Genomic DNA, 19,477 nt, shown 5'->3' on the forward strand with positions numbered 1-19,477 from the left:
TTGCTGTAGATAGTAAGATAGGCAAAAGTACTACAGCCAACAGTTATGAACTTGTTGTCTTTGCTTGAAACGATGAAAGAAAGACTATTTGTGATTCCGAAGGGAGGGGTCAAACAAGCGGAATTACCAAGGCGACTATCATAACAAACTTCGATGGCAGAAATCAATATCTCTGCTTGACCTTGGGAGACGTTTATGGCTATGACTGGCTTATTGTCCCATATTAAACTGGAAGTAGTAGTGTTGCAAGTAAGTTCGAAGGATTCTTCTAAGAAACAGGTAACACCGGTATATGAATTTTCTATGCCAAATGGATATGAAATTTGAATACCATAACACTCACTTTGGCATCCATTAAGAGATAATTGATTACTAGCTACTACTGCTTGTACAAGAACTAATAGAATAGTAAAAAATAACATGTCCATTCCGTGAGAAGAGAGAAAAAGTAGACAAAAGGTGTGAGCAAGAGAGAGTTATGAGGGAGAGAGAGTTTGAGTGAAAAGCAGTTTGAGTGAAATGCTCCAGATAGGAGTATATATATATATATCATTCATTGCATGCATGAACTTTTTTCTTGTTCTTCGTTTTTCCATTTCTAAGGGGAATAATTTTCTGTTCAATCAGAAAGTAAGACTATTTTACTCTGATTCAATTACAGATTCAAGGAATACATCATTTTTCACTATTTGTCAAAGCTACTTCAGTCTTGCATTGACAAGAAAACTCTACCGCGTGTAATGGCTGCAAATCAAATATTCTGTTTTTCGGATTTTTCCCAAAAATAGGTTGCTTGAATGATAGAAGGTAGGTTAAAGAAAAAAATAGAACGTGGGATAGAGAGCGACAGATAGAACGAGTTTAGAGTTTAGAGTAAGGATAAAGGAGTTCGCAGAGTTTATCATGGATTAACATAGGATGGGCCCACCATAGACATAGCTGATGCAAGGATGTATTGACATGTGGCAAGATGATGGTTGCAGGGAACAAGCTTGACAGAGCTCTATAATCTTGTTTGCCTTGGTAGTGGAAGTGGGAGCCTGCTAATGGAATAAGAAGCCAATGTTACAGATCCCCAACTGGATTTAGGGAGGTGGGCTGGGCCGTTGTTTTAGTTTTTTGTTTTCGGTCATCAGTGGTCTAATCGGGCTTATACATCTTCTACGTTGCTTCAGGGTTTAACGGAACACGGCACTGATGTAATCCCTCATCTGCTGTCGCCTTCGTGGTGTTTCTCACAGTTGGAGCCCGGGCCTTGTTATGTTGTGCTCCATTTTTGTTCCTCTGCTCGTGCCGTGCCGAAGCGTCTGGTGTGCTTCAAAAGGACTTTACATATATGGCAATGTTGGCACAGGTAACTTCATTCTTTCATTTTTCTTTATTTCAGATGAATCTCTATGTTACCTGTAGTTCAAACTTCACCACCACTTGATTTATGGTTATCATAATGTTAACTTGCTTTCAAGTTTTATTCTAGTGTTTGTGCATATACGACAACTTGCTTACTCTCTCTCTCTCTCTCTCTCTCTCTCTCTCTCTCTCTCTCTCTCTCTCTCTCTCTCTCTCTCTCTCTGCTTTCAGTTGGGTGCAGCCGACTATATTGCAGTTGCTGAAAACTATCACACTGTTTTCATATCTGATATTCCAGTGATGAGTATGCGCATCCGTGACAAGGTATGGTTACTGAAAGGTTGAGTTGACCTCAACTGTATTGATAATTGCCTTATTTTACTACGAAGGGAAATTTTAGGTTATGAAATTCGTATTCTCTCACTCTGTAGCTGCATTGTTTCATAGAATATTCCTAAATAACAGCAATTGCATTGAATTAGTACAATTATTTCTGCATAGCCCTATCTTGTTTTGATTTTTATATTGTATATATTTTACTTTTCAGGCAGGGAGATTTATAACCCTAATTGACGAGTTGTACAATCATCATTGCTGCCTTTGTTGCTTGGCATCCTCTTCAATTGATGAATTATTTCAAGGAACTGAGGATGGCACACTTTTTGACTTGGAGAGGTAACCTTGTTGATTTCTGTTATTTATGTTGTGCAGAAAGAACTTTCAGATTAAAAGGTATGAATCCTTTAGAGGAGCTCTAACCTGGTAATTGATTCTTATGGTTGTAGTCTTAAATTTTCTTCTGATGCCATGTAGCTGGTAACAGATGGCACAGATGGCTCAGATTATAAATATTTTTCATTGAATTCCCAAATCTAGGTAGTTTCATGAATTGCAATTTCTCTGGTGTTGGGGGGGACTTGTTTATAAAGAAATTGTGAAACATTTATCATATGTATTTATTTCCTGGAATGACCCTGTAAAATTGTTTTCAAAATCTCAGAAGCGTGCTGCAATTCTATGTTGACTGATGTACTAACCGCGTTACAATTGCTAAAATGTGGCATACATAATATGTGAGGCGAGGCAATAAGGAATTTTAATCACAGTTTTTCCAATATCTATTGTTAGCAAATGCAGTATTTGTACTTATAGGTTCCAAAAGTGATGTTTTATTGATTTGGTTAAAAAGTTGGACGCCCTAAATACCTTGTATTTGAAATCTGAATTTTTTTAGTTCTCAGGTTTCTATCAAACTTGGGATAGAAGACACGTAGATGAATAGCTACTGATTTATGTATGTCCTATTATTAGAATTTTCTCAGTAGTGTATAAACTAGTGGTTGTATAAGCCTTATCAACTCTGTTGGTGGTGGTATTCTAGTTATCTTAATTAAATGTTGCATTGCTAACTGAACCTCCACCATCTCGTCTTGGTTTCAGTTTCCAGTTTGAAATAGAGACCGAAGGTGCTAAACTTCGCCGTGATGTCTTAGCAGAAGGCAATGTGGGCTCAGGAGGTACTCCTGTTGGTATCACATCCATATTATCCGGTCAAGAAGAGATGTTTACCTTTTATAGAGCTGTAAGTAGTGACCTCCCAGCTTTTAGTTTCAGTGGAAGCAAGAACACTGTTGATTATGTTTTTTAACCTTTTGAAAGAACATCATTAACATTGGCTCTTTCTTGGAATGCTTGGCAGGTCTCGCGCCTTGTGGAAATGCAAACGCCATTGTACTTGGATGGAGTTCGCGATGTCCACCCTTATTTTCAGAGGCAACGTAGGAGATCTCAAAAATCTAATGGTAGTGTACTCTCTGAGGCATCATCAATCTGAAAATAAGATTTTCATTCTATTTGTACCAAAATAACTGTTTTCTAACGGCCTAACCTCTGCTTGTTATTCCAAACAAGCAAAAGTAGGTGAGTGATCTAGTTAGTATGATAATAATGTTCATTCTTTATTCCTTACAGCTATAGGTTCTAAATAATGCAGCAATGCATATGATAAATATGTACTTTGAAAAGTTCAAAATGTGCAAGTAATGCTGAAGGATATTGAATATTATCCTCATAATTGTTGTTTGATACTTTGATTCATCAAGTTTAACAGTAGTTCCTGATACTTTTTCATTGTCAGTGTTATGTGTTGTGCATATTTTTTCTCTCTCTTTTATGGATATGCAAGCTACTTTTTACAGAGTTACCCATGGTTGAAAAAAGCTAAAAAATTGATGGTCTTTTTTTTGCTAGTTAAATCGATGGGATTTTCCGTTTTTATTTATTTATCTTTTTGGGGTCTGAAAATTTGATGGTTTATAAGTAACCTTTTTTGGGTCTGGATTTAAATAACTTAACTGTTATCTTTGATCACAAGGAATAGCCCAACAATATGGAAGAGTGACAAAGCAAATTAGCTTCGGTACAAATTATGTCTAAATATAATATTTTACGCATTCTCCCAAATGGCATTCACAATTATCATCTCTTTTATACATGTAGTATACTTTAGATTTCTGAATTTTTCTGAAATTGTAGATCTTTATATTTGGAAAAAAAATTATAGTAATTAACGTGAATAACAAATTATAGAATTGGTCATAATGGTACACTAACAAAAAATGTTAGGAGGCAATAAAAAATTTGTCTAAAATAATTTAAAATTATCATATTTTGTACTTTTAATTATTTATTTATTTATTATTTTTTAATTATTATTAGAATAATTGAGTAATTAAATATAATAAGTGTATAATTATAAATATTACCTATATAAAATTATAGATATTAAATTAAATAAATTAACTTTAGATTATTATCTCTCTAATATTATCGGTAGATTAATTAAAAATTGAGATAAGTATTAAGTAATATTTCTGTACAAAATAAAATAGGTAGATTACTAAATAGTATTACCCTATTATATGATTAGGGGTGACAAAGGATAGTTTGTCCTTGCGAAGGCTTTCCAAATAAAAGGGGAAAGAAGGCGGCCTGCTCTACGAGCGGATTTAAAATGCTAGTTTACTTAAGTTTTTTAAAATAAAGTAATAAATTTAATTTAAAAAATTATAATTAAAAAAATACAAATAAAAAATAATTTTACTATTTTCTTCTAAATTTTAAACTTAAAAAAACTATTTAAAATAATATTCAACGATAAAATCTTTTTATTTTAAAAAACAAATCACATCATTTAAACATATACATGAAAGTGTCAAATAAAATAAGTAAAGTCAAAAACAAAAAAAAAAGAATAAAAAAAGTTTGAAACATGTCTTATTATGTATGCAGCAATTTATTTGCAATAAAATTTAAATTTGCAATGAATTAATCTTTAACAGACTTAAGAATACTATGGGATAACAAAAAAATAAAAATAAAAATAAAAATTATATATTTAAAAATTATATAATTATTAATTTTTCTATCACTAATAACTCTTTTATTAAGAAAAGAATAGCTTTTGGCTTAATAGGTTAGTCTGTTCTCCTCTACCAAAATATGTGATTTGCCTGTGCAAGTTTGACTTTTCTTTTTTGAGAATTTTAAATTTTAATCGTCCGTTTTTTGTTATGAGTTTAACTCGTTCTGCTATTCTTATATACGATTATTTAATTATGCAAAAATTTGATTAAATTTTTCTTAGTTACCAAAAAAAAATTAATCAAATTTTTGCATAATTTTATAAGTTATGAGTTTTAAAATTAGTTTTTTATTAATGTGCTAATATATAATTAGTTGTTTGTAAAAAATTCTTTAATGCTAACAATGCACAAAAATTAAATTCTTCATTTGTATATACCCAAAATAATTATTTGTTGTTTTTAAAAAATTAAAATCCAATACAATATTTCCTTCCTTTTTTGGTTATAGGATTTATGGTTATTTCTTTTTTTTTTTTAAATAAAATCCAATTTAATAGTTTCTTCCTTTTTTGGTTATACTTTTTTTTAAGATCACATTATTATTTTAGTAATTGATTTGGTGCTGATTCCTTTTTTTTTTCATAACATTTTTTATTATCAAATAATCTTTATCTAAATACCAAAAATATACTTACCTCAATCTACCAAAATCTTTAAATACCTCTTATTTATTGATTGATATGGATATTGATTTCCAAATTCGTTGCTGATTGATGATTCATATTTATCTACATAATAATAATATTTAACATAAAAAATATTCAATAACAAAAAAAATTAACTAAAAATAGTCAAAATTTATTTATTTAATTTTTATTAATTATATAAAAATTAAACAAGACAAGTTTGGATTTTTTTCCCTTAACGTTACCAATTTAACACAAAATATTTCTCTATCATAATGCTGACACAACTTTCAAGTATTTTAATAAAGAATAAAGTATATTTTTATCTTTAAAATTTATTAAAAATTTTAAAAATATTCTTAAATTTTATTTTGTTTTAATTTTATCCCAAAAATTTTTTATTTGCATCAAAATTCAAATATACTTCTGGTGGCTAACTTTTCAAAAGATTTAAGATTAATTTAGCAATAATTTACAAGACAACCTTCAACATAAGCAAATTAGACATAATTGTCATGTATTATTATCGAATTGGTCTTAAATTTTTTGAAAATTTAGCTGTTAGGAATATATTTGATTCAAATAAAAAATTTCAAAAACAAAATTGAAATAAAATAAATTTAGGAATATTTTTAAAAATTTTACAAACTTTAGAGATAAAAATTATATTTTACAGCCTGTTTGAAAATTTTTAATAGTATAGAATTGAATTGAATTCTAATGTTTGGAATGAATTAGTAAACTATAGAATTGAATTGAATTCTAGTGTTTAGAATATTTATCAAATGAATTAAAGTTTTATAATAGACAACTTTATCTTTTATTATTATAACATCATATTTAAATAATAAATATATTTATATATTAAATTATATACAATAATTAAAAATTATATTTTTTAACTATTTTTTTAACTAAAATTTGTTTACTTCTTTTAAAAAAATAAATTAATCTAAAAATATTAAATTGAGAAAATATTATTATTAGTAAAAAAATTAAATGGTTCTTCATGTTTTGGTTCCAACAACAAACCAACAATAGAAAATAAATATAAACTATCAAGTACCAACTTGTTGAGTGGTTTAAAGACATAACAAGTAAAACAAAACTAGTTATTAACGTTAAATTATAGCAACTAATTCATGTTATTAAAATGAAACAAAATTATGCTACTTTTTGCTAGTATCATGATTGACACAACTTCACTTGAAATGTTCAGATATATTGACAAACATTTGGTGTCATTAATCTAAATTAAACACATAAAATCTATACGTGTGGATAATTTTTTAGATCTATATAGTAGACCTTTTAAAAAAAAATAGGTATATATTATATTAAGTGATTTGAAGGAAAGAAAAGAAAAGAGAATGGAAGGAAAGATAATGAAGATGATAAGAGAAAAGAGAATGTGTATTAAAAAGTAAGAGATGTTAAGAGAATGTGAATGACAAAAGTTAAGAAGAAGTAATTAGGTTATAAGGATATTTTAAACATTTTAAGTTTTAAGTAAAATTACAATGGAATAGAATTCCAAATCGGACCTATTTAGGTCGGAACTGATTTTGAAAAAAAAATAATAGAATTGAATTGAATTATATCTAAACTAATTTAATTATTTTTGTTTTAAATACTGGAATTGAATTTCAAAGAATTTTCAAATATCCTATTACTCTTTAATAAATTATTAACATTTTGTTTGGATGTAGGAAAAAAAATGAAAGAAAAGTAAATAAGAGGAAAAAAATAAGAAGAAAGAAAATAAAAGAAAAAGTGGAATTATTTGTATATTTTTTAAATGAATAAAAAATAAATAGAAAGAAAATAAAAAAAAATTTTTGTTTAAATGAAAAAAAATTATAATAGTATAAAACTATATTAATATCTTTATCATAAAATAAAGTATAAATATTTTTATTTATTCATATTTTATTACATTTTATAAATATTATAAAATATTATAATTTTATATATTTAATTTAAATTATTTATTTAATATATATAATGTTTAAATATGAATTTTTATTATAATAATATATTAAAACTAAATTTATATTAATAATTATTAATAATAATATAACTAAGAGTAGTATTAAAAATTAAAAATATAAGAAAAGTAATGGTTTGAATTAATAATAATAATAATATAACGTAGGCATCCTCAGGAAGAGTAATGGTTTGAATTTTCCCCTCTGCTCGAGGAATGTTGCTGGTGGAGCATACAGGAAAGTGGTCACCCTTATGGGAAAAAAAATGACCATGAAAAATATTAACACTACTACAACTACGATAACAACAGCTATGTTTTGTCTCATTAGGTGGTATCAACTACATGGATCAAATGCCTTCAAAATACTCTTTTGTGAATCATATCCATGTCCAAACAACTTATATGTAAAGTTTTTTCAATAACTTCCCATATAATTTCCTATGTCTCATTCTCTATCTCTAGCTATAAGACTACCCTCCATTAGATACACTTACTCTATTGTGAATCATAACCATGTTCAAACTTCAAACCATTAAATTTGATATTTTTTTAAAAATAATTTTCCTTATAATTTTCTTAAGCTTCCCTCTACCTCTCTAGCTAAATGACTATTCTGCATTTGATACTCTCTTAAATACTGGGGCCTCTGAAATCCTTTGTCGAACATAACTAAACTGCCTAAGGCAAGATTCTGCCTCTACAGCATTAGAAGATTGGTATCGCACAACTTGAAGAATTAAGTAAATAATAACCAACCTAAAAATGCTTACATTGATTTAGTGAGAATGAAAAAAGAAAATAATCATAACATTAAACAATAATATGAAATGAAATGCACGAGGCTTCTCATGATTGATAGAAAAAACCTAAATTTGACCAGAAATATGAGTCCAGCCATGTTAAAGCTTCCATTGTTTGGTAATTTTCCTATCTATTGCAATACCTTCTATGCCACAGGGTTAACATGATTGTTTCTTTAAGCTAGGGCGTTGAGTATATAATCATGAACAAACACATCTTCAATTCATGTCCTAATTATTCATGCGTTGAAATTGAATGATTTGCATCGCGCCCCTTTAAAATTTCCCGGCAAATAGAATTGTTCCCACCCAGAAAAAAAAATACATAAATAAATTTACAATCTAAACTGAAATCTGAAAGCAAAATATTTGACTGAAGCCATGTTAAATGCCCAATTAATTGCAGTGGTTGAAGAGATTGAATCCAAAATCAGGGTTCAAACATAAATCCCAATAATAAGAAAGGAAGAGAGAAAGTAACTGACTCTTCCATGGCTTTGAGCCAGAGGGGTTCGGCCTTGGCCATTCCCTTGACGAGCTTTCTAGTTTTAGAGAGCAAGTTTCAACAAAAATTAAGGTCTGTTTTATCAAAATCAATTTTGTTAGCTATAAAAATAATTATTTACTCATGTTTTTTATACAATTTTTTGATCGACCTAAAAAAGTGTTTAACATCGACTCAATCTAAAATCTTATTCACATTCACAGTGTATTGTTTTATATTTGGGTATATTATTTTTCTTTGATATAATTTTTAAATCAAATTTAAGTTATCTTTCGAATATATATTTAAAATATATATTTTACATTAAAATTAATAATAAAATATATTTTTATGATTTAATTAATATTTTTAATATTATATGATATTATTTTTATTTTAAAATAATTTATTATAATATAAATATTATATAATATTTGTGAAATTAAATTACACTAATTATGTATGGAATCAATTCGATTTAATATATTACATAATTTTTTTGGAATTAATCTTCATTCAAATATCTAAATTAGATTTTATAAAACATTTATACACCTATAATTTCAAGTGATTAATCACTTAGTTAGCAACCCAAAATTCACATGCCTTCCAACTAACCTTCTCCTCTTGCCGAACAAAAACACCGAAAACTTGATATCTTCTAACTAAAAAAAAGACTTGATATATCATAAGATCGCTTAACCACTATTTCCCTTAGTACACATCCACATTCCTCCTCTTTACAAATGGTTAATCTATTCACTTCAAACCTTTAATTAAATTTTAATTTTATAATGACCAGTAATTATCTTTAAAATAATATCCCATGATTATATTGTTGATTGTGAAATTAAAATGAGTTTATTATATTAAAATTTAATAAAAATAAAATACCAGATAATAATAATAATAATAACCAAATCAATTAGTTTTTAATTAAAAAAATAATTCAAAATATTTTATTTTTAAAATTTTCGCCAGATTAATCTCTTTTCATCAAAGTATTTTTTATTAGAAATAAAATTAGAGAATAAGTTATTATTTTTTAAAAATATATAAGTTTATTATTGTTTTATTTTTTAAATATGATGTCTATTATTTAAAAAAAATTAATTTCTTAATTTAGTATATTAAAATTGTCTAGTGTTAAATTTAAGATAAACAGCATCTTCAAGGAAAAAACTTGACTTTCATGAACAGGTGGAGATTGATCATGGTTCAGATACTGAACGCAGCATTCACATATGTCCGAGCACCGAAGCTCGTTCCTTCAATAGTATACTTTAAAAGAACATTTTTAAACTCTAATAGCTACTAGCTAACATTGTAGGAGAGGGTACCACTCCTTTGTTGATGCATGCGTCAGTCATACAAGGCAAGAACATTTTTAAATTCTAATAACTACTAGCTAGCATTGTAGGAGAGGTAGGGCCGTCAAAATGGGCTAAATCTATTGGGTCAGTTTGTTTACCCGTTTAAATGGGCGAATTTTGTTTCTAAAATTAAGTTCGTTTAATTTTTGAGCTAAACGGGCTGAGCCCGATTAACAAAAAAAAATGACGGGTTAAACGGGCTAACTCGTGGGCTAAACAGGTGGTCCGTTTAAAAAAAATAGCACTTTTAGTTAATATTTCTCTCCATCCGACCCGAAAATCCGACTCATCAACTAAAAAATATTTTTCAAAAAATAAAATAAAATAATAAACGGACTGACCCGTTTAACCCATCGGACTGACTATAAACAGTCCGGACTAAAAAATTTTGACCCGCGAATAAAGCGGGTTTAAACGGGTCAACCCGTTTAATCTATAGACTTAACAGACCGGACCTATATAGACTGGACTAGTCCATTTGACAGCTCTAAAGAGAGAGTATAAGGCATGATTCGTAACAAAATTTATCTAAAATATAACACGGTAACCTCTCTAGCATGTACTTTTACAATGGCAATTTCCATAGAAAAAATTTTATGCCTTAAATTATTTAAATTGATGTTAATAATTTGATAAACAAAAAAAGATTGAGAGAAAAAAAAATTAAGTCATTTTGAAAAGAATGAAAAGCTCTTTTAAAAAATATTTATTAAATTATTACACCTTATATATTATATATTTTTATATATTTTAACTATAAAAAAATTACAACAAATAAATATATATTTATTATTAATAAAAAATAATTTAAATACACAAGAATTGCATCAAGAATTGGGCCTCCATGTTCAAGAACATGAGGAACTTCTACCTAGCAATACGGTGAGTCTCAAGAAGAACATAAGCTCTTTAACCGAAACAACATAATTTGTATGAAAAAGTACAGATTAATCTTCATTCATCACATACTAAACGCCCTATCTACATAGGTTCGACCAGCTTGAGTCTCAAGAAGAACATAAGCTCTTTAAGCCAAACAACATAATTTATATGAACAGGTGCAGGTTAATCTTCATTCATCACAATTCGACCAGCTTGTTCCTTCTACTGCCGTAAGATTTCTTACTACAATAATATACTTTGCAATAATTATTGGTGTTAAATTAGAGGTGTTTTACTTTTACACATGTTAATTAAATAATGCATTATGCCATAATGGGTTCAATATCCTAAATTTATAATAATTTTAGAGAGTAATATTGAAATACTTTTAATAAAATAATTTAGTATATTAGTCAAACTTTAATTCATTATTAATAGATGATAGGTTATCCTGATATTTATTTATATAAAGTTTACAAGGCATGTTTAAGACTCCGTAAGTATCAAAATATTGTTACTAATGTAATAATAAATAATTAATTTTTTTTATAAAGATTTTACTTTGATAATATAATAAAATCAAATGTATAATATTTAATTAATTTATAAAATTTTAGTTATGAATATTAGTATATATCTTAAAACATAACTAACAACTACAAGTATTATAAGCTAAGAAACAACAAAATTATAAACTTTATATTAATCTTATCTAAAATTAGATGTGTTTTTAACTCGTTCAACTATTTGAGTAGTATCAATGTAATTCTTTAAATAGTGTTTACATAGATCTAGCAGTAAAATATAGAATTGCAAGAATGGTCTCGTTATATATTTATATTTTAAAAATAAAAATCAACATGTGAATATAATGATAAGGTAGGTAATCATTCATGTGACATGTATTTTGCCATGCATTTTTTATTTTCTTGTAAATAATTCGAATATGAATTTTGAAACAAGATTGAGAGTTTTTTTTAAGCCAATAATACTCGGTCAATATTTGTTTTTCATTTCTAATCCCCCCCCCCTCCCCTCCCCTCTCACATTTGCTATACATTATTACTTTATTAGCTAACTATTGTTGCTTAAAATAATTGTTTTCCTAGCAAAAGATTGAATCTGAATTTATATAGATTTATGTAGTTACTATAACTCAATAATAATTACGGTATATTGTAGTCACCAAAAAAAAAAATTACGGTATATTGTAAAAAAAAAAAAATAAACTACATCATGTAGTGAATATCCTTGACCCTCTATGTTCGATAAAATGTCTTTTTTGAAATATATCAAATATGTAATAAATTAATTTTTAATATGTGAATTGTGGATATCATAAAAGATAAAAATATATATACGTAAAACATGTATAAATATATTTTTGTAAATATTTTTTATTTTATATTCTATTGTTGGGTGGGTTTAAACAATATAAAAGTAATTTATCTTTATATCAAAATGACAGTGACATTATACCAGAAATGAATTTTAAATGAAAATTATGTTAAGATGGAATATACTAAGGGTTTGTTTTGATGTCATTTTTTAAAAAGATTTTTTTTTAAATGATATTTTTTAAAAGATGTTTTATAAAAATAAAAGTGATTTTATGTTCAGATATCTCATATAAAAATATCTTTTTATATATTAATTATATTTGGATAAAATAAGATAAAAGTACTTTTTTCATTTATTATATAAAAAATATATTTTTTTTAAGAAAAAAGATCTTTTAAAAAAAGATATAAATTGTAACTTCTCAACAAAGATGTTTTTTTTTTATTTTACTAGTATTTTTACTTTTACTTTTACTATTAGAAATTTATCAAACACACTTGCAAAAAAAATCTTCTTGTTTTATCGATTTAATGACGTATAAACAAACACTAAAATTTCTATCTACAGTTTCACTCAAATTCCAACTTTTCAATATAAAATAATGAACTCGCAATTAGCAAGCTTAATAAAATATTATTTGAAATATGAAATAAATAAATTTGCTATTGTTAGTTTAATAAAAGTAATTAACTAATTATTCAACTTCCAATTGGTACATTACAACAGTAAGTAATTAACTAGTTATTCAAGTTTCATGTTGGTGCTTAATTTGCAAAGACTTCGTGGTATTGCTGTATCTTAAAAAAAATATATTTTTTTTATGAGATGAATTTAAGATTTTCTAAGAAGGTAAAAGAATTATCTATAACTTTGATGTTAGACAATCTTTTTCGTTTTTAAATATTCAAGAAAAATAAATTAAAAGAAAAATGGTGTGTTATGAACTTATGATGTCGCTCTTGTCTCTGAGAGAATGTTAACTATGAACGCCTCTTAGTGATCATTGGCCAACAACAAAAGCAATGAGAATTCAAGAAACTTGTATTATCATATCTTGGATCTTGTGATGGAGTGGATAAATTGTAAATTTAATTGATGAAACTTCTTCGCAATATAATTTGCTTGGTGTCTTTGAATGTTATGGTCAAAACAACCAAGGAATATGCATTGTAACTTGTAAGGTCAAAATGAAAATGGTGATGTATATGTGGACATTGCTAATAATGTGAAAATACTATTAATAAAATAATTTAGTATATTAGTCAAACTTTAATGCATTATTTATTTTTTATTAAAAAAATAAAATTAGAAAACAAGTTATTATTTTTTTAAAATATATAAAGGATTTATTATCGTTTTATTTTTTAAATATGATGTCTATTATTTAAAAACAATAAAAATTAATTTGTTAATTTTGGAATTCGCAACCTCTTAATTAAGTATGGAAAAATTATGTCGTTTTAATTATAACTCGTTAACAGATTACTTTCATATTTATTTATTTATGTAAAGTTTGTATGGCATATTTGAGGCTGTGTAAACTTCAAAATATTGTTACTAATGTAATAACACTTTTTTTTTTATTTTTTTTTATCAAAAATATGAAGACTCGAACCCACAACTTCTTAGATGAGTATGGAGAATTTATACCATCTAAGCTATTACATTGATAAAGATTTTATAAAGATGAACACTTAATTCGTTTTTTATAAAGATTTTACATTGATAATATAATAAAATCAAATTATCAAATTATTTTATGAAATTTTAGTTATGGTCTTATAGATATTAAGAAAGAAAATTATATGGTACAGATCTAAATCTGTACAGATTTAAAGATTTGCTTATTTAAACCACACTTTTTAAAACCACACTTTTCACTTAAAACCGTAGTTCTTCACAAAGAAAAGCGTCACCTAATGGAAAAAAGTAAATTAGAAGATTTAAGAGAAGAAATAATTAAGTTATCAAAATTAATAGATAAAAAATTAATGATTTTAACTAATGTTAACTGTAATGACACCGAATTCTTAAAATCAATACAAAATGATTTTTCTCAAAATCTTTATTTTACTATAAGCTTTATTGAAGGACTTCAAAAACCTGAAAAAACTTATTTTTCACACGGAATTTCTAAGAAATGTTATCATGGAAATGATTCCCCACATCTTTATCATACCTTTAACCCACAATTAAATTCTATAGTAGATATGCTTGAAGAAATACTAGTATCCATAAAATTTCAAAGAAATAAGGAAAAAGAAAATCCAAAAGAAGAAAAATTTCAAAATATAATCAACATAACAGATTTAAAAGTAAAACCACCACTAAAATTATGAATATTGAAGAAAAATTAGAAGAAGTTACAATGCTTTTTAAACAATTAAAAATGGCTCAAGAAAATAATATTATGGAACAAGGATTTCAGATAGAAGAAGAAACAGTAAATTCTGAAAATATAGAAAATGAAGAACACATCCTAGATTATTCAAGTGACGAAGAACCAGCAATTCCAATACAAGTAAAAGATGAAGCTGGAACATCTAGGGATAATCAATCTCAATTTAAATGGGAAACAGGTTTTGATAATTATGCTTTTAAAAAAGGGTTTATAAATAAAGATTCAAAATATACAAAAATACCATCAAAATACGTTCCTAAAATCCAGAAAATGGAAGGAGAAAGAATGCTCGATTTAGACTGTAAAACGAATGAAAAAGAAATTTTCGAAAACTGGTTGAATTCCTTCTTATTAGAAGCCTTTACTAATCCAAAACTTAATGAATTATCTGGAAGAGACATTTGGAATTACATAGGGTTTCATACTAAAGGAGCTATAAGAGATTATATGACATCAATAGAAAACCAAATAATAGAAGAATTAGCAACAAAAATAACAGCTTATGATAAGATATTATATATAATGATGATTCTATATAAAGAATTTTTTGGAAAAAATATTATAGATCATAAACAAGAAGTCTATAATAAAGAATATCAAGAAGCAAAAAACCATTTAGCTAACATTCACATATATGATCTATGTAATGTGGAGTCTTATATATGTGAATATAGAATACATTATTACAAATTAAAAGAAGAAGATAAAAATCATTATCTTAGTATGTATATAACAAAACTTCCATATCCTGCTAACGAATTTATTATGGGAAGATTTATAAGAGAAATAAATAGAGGAACAATTGAAAATAATTTTGGTGGAGCAACCTCTGCAATAAGAGAGGAAATAAAAGAACGTTGTATGCAAGAAGCAACTCAAAAAAGATTTGCAAATATAATTAGAATTTGCTGTCAGGATAATGAAGAGATACCTCAAAAATATGGTCTTAATAAAAATTTTCAAAGAAAAAGAAAATATCAATTTAGAAAAAGAAAATACTATCCAAACTGGAGAAAAAAGAGGTATTTTAGAAAAAGAAATAACAATAAAAATAAGAGACAAAAAAGTGATTATTGCCCAAATAAAAAAGAAAATTGTAAGTGTTGGTATTGCCAAGAAGAAGGACACTATGCAAATGAATGTCCGAAAAAGAAGGATAAAAAGGATCTTACTAAACAAATAGAAATTGCTAAGTCTTGTTTCATGGAACCTTTAGAAGAATCTGATGATAACTTAGACTATATTTTTGAATATGTCTCGGAAACAGACTCAGAGACTGAGTAATAATGCTACATTTATTACTATAAAAATAACAGAAAAATTTATAAATGCTTTCATAGATTCTGGAGCAACACAATGCTTTGCTAGTTCAAATATAAAACTTGATTGGAAAAAATTAAAGAAACCATTAAGAGTTAGAATAGCTGACAAATCAATACATAAAATTGACCAAAAAGCAGAGATGGTTGAAATTTTATTCAAAATTATAGGTTCATTGTTCCATCTATATACATGTTAGATTCTGGAATGGATTTTATCATAGGAAATAACTTTTTAAAACTATATCATCCATTCATTCAAGAACTAACATATATAGTTTTAAAAGCTCCACACGATTCTTCAATAAATCAAAAATCAAAACGTATAAAAATACCGACTACTACTATAGATAAGATCTTAAAATTTAAAATATTTTCTATATTAGAGACATGTTATTTAAATTTATACTTTCAAATAAATATCCCAAAAAATAATCTTGAAATAAAGATAGAAGAACTTTTGGATGAAATTTGTGCTGAAAATCCTTTAGATATTAAAAATACAAATAACGAATTAGTAAGCATTAAATTAAAAGATCCGACAAAAGAGATAAATGTTCCAAATAAAATCCCTTATTCCGCAAGAGATAGAGAAGAGTTTTCATTAGAATGTAGAGATCTTTTGGAAAAAGGAATTATAAGATTAAGTAAAAGTCCTCATGCGGCTCCAGCCTTTTATGTCGAAAACAATAATGAAATTAAAAGGGGAAAACGAAGAATGGTTATTAACTATAAGAAGATGAATGAAGCAACTATTGGTGATACTCATAAACTTCCAAGAAAAGATTCTATTTTAGAAAAAATCAAAGGAGCAACTTGGTTTTCATCTCTTGATGCAAAATCAGGATATTGGCAACTTCGTTTAGACGAAGAAACAAAGAAATTAACTGCTTTTACTTGTCCAACAAAAGAATCAACAAGTGTGTTGCTCTATGAATGGAATGTATTGCCATTCGGATTAAAACAAGCTCCAGGTATTTATCAAAAATTTATGGAAGAAAATCTAAAAGAGTTAAATGAATTTGTTTTAGTGTACATTGATGATATACTAATTTTTACAAAACAGGATAGAGAAGATCATCTTCAAAAATTATTAATAGTTTTAGAAAGATGTAAAGAAAAAGGATTAGTTCTTAGCAAAAAGAAAGCAAGAATAGCAAAACAAGAAATAGAGTTTCTTGGATTAATTCTATCCACTCAAGGAAAGCTAAAACTTCAGCCAAATGTCCTAGAAAAGGTAAATTTATTTCCTAATAAAATAGAAGATAGAAAACAATTACAAAGATTTTTAGGGTGTATAAATTATATTTCTGATCAAGGATTCTTAAAGAATATAACAGAATACACTAAAAGCTTATTTCCAAAAATAAGTACTAAAAAAGAATGGAAATGGGATGAAAAAGATAGTATGCAAATTCAAAAGATTAAAGAATTATGTGAAAAACTTCCAGAACTTTATATTCCAGAAGAAAATGACTACTTAATAGTAGAAACAGATGCTTCAGACATAACCTGGTCAGGATGTCTAAAAGCTAAGAAAGCTATAAAAAGTTTGGAGCAAGGAAAAGAATCACTAGATTCTAAAAATTTCCCAAAGGAATTACTTTGCAGGTATATTTCAGGGACTTTTACTCCAACAGAACAGAGATATACCACTCATGAAAAGGAAACTCTAGCAGCAATTAAATCTCTTAAGAAATGAAAAATTGATTTACTACCCAGAGAATTTACATTAAGGACAGATTCAAGCTACCTAACAGGTTTTATACGATAAAAGTTGATTATAATCATGGACGATTGGTAAGATGGCAATTATTTTTATTACAATATCCAATAAAAATTGAATATATTAAGGGTGACAAAAATGTTATTGCAGATACATTAACAAGAGAATGGAGTTCGTCTACAACGCATTAGATCAAGAAATTCGGAAATACGAACAAGAACTCGAAAAATGCAAGCATTGTCAGCAAATAAGGACACAGATCCAATCCCTCAAGAAGGCCATCGAAGCAATGAAATCAACACAACAACCAAAACCATTAGAGCTCAGCCAGCTAAGCGTGGTGGACAAATCAGGTGAAGAAAAAATTCCAGAAAATAAAACAATTGCTGAAATTATCAAAAAATCCACCCAAGATAAAAAATATTATGTAATTTATAATGACCCCATGAAAGGAGTATATGATGCCTGGGAAAAAGCAGCACCATTTACACATCAATCAAGGATAATTCATAAATGAGGGTTTTTAACACTGAAAGAAGCAAAGGAATCTTTCAGGGAATATGAAGCTCTTCATCCAGAGCAAACCCTAAAAAGAGCAGATAAAGCTCCAATTCAAACCTAGAGAACAGGGATAATAAGAAACATTCCTACAAGGGTTGAAATCAAAGAAAAGAAAAGGGTCTGTAGATCAAATCTCAGAGAAACCCTTAATATAGTCCTGAACTGGACTGAAGAAAAAAGAGCAATTTTGGGATATTATCCAATTGCCAAAGAACAGCTAACAAAGCTGGTTATATTTCCAGATGCATCCCCATCGGACACCTATCAGTTTTTTCAGTATGGATTAATTGATACAATTTTAATTTTTAATGATCTAAAAATTATTAGTGAGTTTCCTGCAGGATTCGTTGATGCAGTGAAGAGATTTAAAATATGATTGACAACGTAAATCCGAGGGATATATTCCTAAAATTTATGAACAGTCAACCTATTTTTAATGAAGAAGAAGAATGCTTGGTTCCAGCACACCAAGTAATATTCATGTCCGTCTTTCCAGGAAATTTTCAACCAATTGATCAAGTTCAAGATTTAACAATCTACAGTCATGAAGGAAGGCTAGCCAGCACACTAGCAAGGGTCTTCGAAAGAACTCAAAAGATAACAAGGGAATCTCACACAAGAATTAATTATAAAAGCAGAAATACTTTGCTTGTGTCTAGTAAAAGGAATGAAATTGAAGAAAGAGAGATGAGACTCTTAGTGGAATTTGAATCAACATTCTACAACTTATCTGGACTCTTAGAAAAGCTCCCTGAAGGGATAAAGAGGAATCTCTGCTATTTGATAAAAGACAGAGAAGACCACAAGTGCCAGCTATGCGTCTCAGAGTTATCTGAAGAAAGCAATAATAAAACGGAATCAACCCGCATGATAAAGGAAGAAGACAACGCATCTGAAGGTCACATAATGAAAGAGGAAGACAGCACATCTGAAGCATCTCTCAACATTATTGCATAGTGACGTAAGCGCTTAGATCATAGAGCACCAACAATGTAGCTGGTGCAAGATAATAAACAATGACGTAAGCAATGACGTCATAAGAAGGGTAAGGATGGGAATTGTCCATCAGACCCAACCATTATAAATAGGTTGCTTAGGCAATTGTAGAAGGCATCAGAAAATAGAAAGCAGGAGGCTAAGAGTACTCATATGCTAGGAGAGCAAGGAGGAAGCAGCCGAGGCGATTCTATAGTCTGAAG

At 27.5% G+C, this 19,477-nt stretch overlaps 1 protein-coding gene across 1 annotated transcript; it reads left to right on the forward strand.

The window, feature by feature from the left end:
• Positions 1–1,650: 1,650 nt before the first annotated feature.
• On the forward strand, positions 1,651–3,184 carry LOC148563067 (uncharacterized). Its single transcript, XM_088491140.1, has 4 exons — positions 1,651–1,674; positions 1,898–2,025; positions 2,791–2,932; positions 3,050–3,184. The coding sequence occupies exons 1-4, from the start codon at positions 1,651–1,653 to the stop codon at positions 3,182–3,184; spliced, it is 429 nt and encodes a 142-aa protein (XP_088347266.1).
• The last annotated feature ends 16,293 nt before the right edge of the window (positions 3,185–19,477 follow it).

This window comes from Arachis ipaensis, chromosome B6, assembly GCF_059453495.1.
Source record: "Arachis ipaensis isolate K30076 ecotype BB chromosome B6, ASM5945349v1, whole genome shotgun sequence".
Taxonomy (NCBI): Eukaryota; Viridiplantae; Streptophyta; class Magnoliopsida; order Fabales; family Fabaceae; genus Arachis; species Arachis ipaensis.

Coding starts and splice junctions, on each gene's coding strand:
- LOC148563067 (XM_088491140.1), top strand. CDS start 1,651: ATGAGTATGCGCATCCGTGACAAG. Junction 1,675..1,897: donor GTATGCGCATCCGTGACAAG/GTATGGTTACTG, acceptor TTTACTTTTCAG/GCAGGGAGATTTATAACCCT. Junction 2,026..2,790: donor ACACTTTTTGACTTGGAGAG/GTAACCTTGTTG, acceptor TCTTGGTTTCAG/TTTCCAGTTTGAAATAGAGA.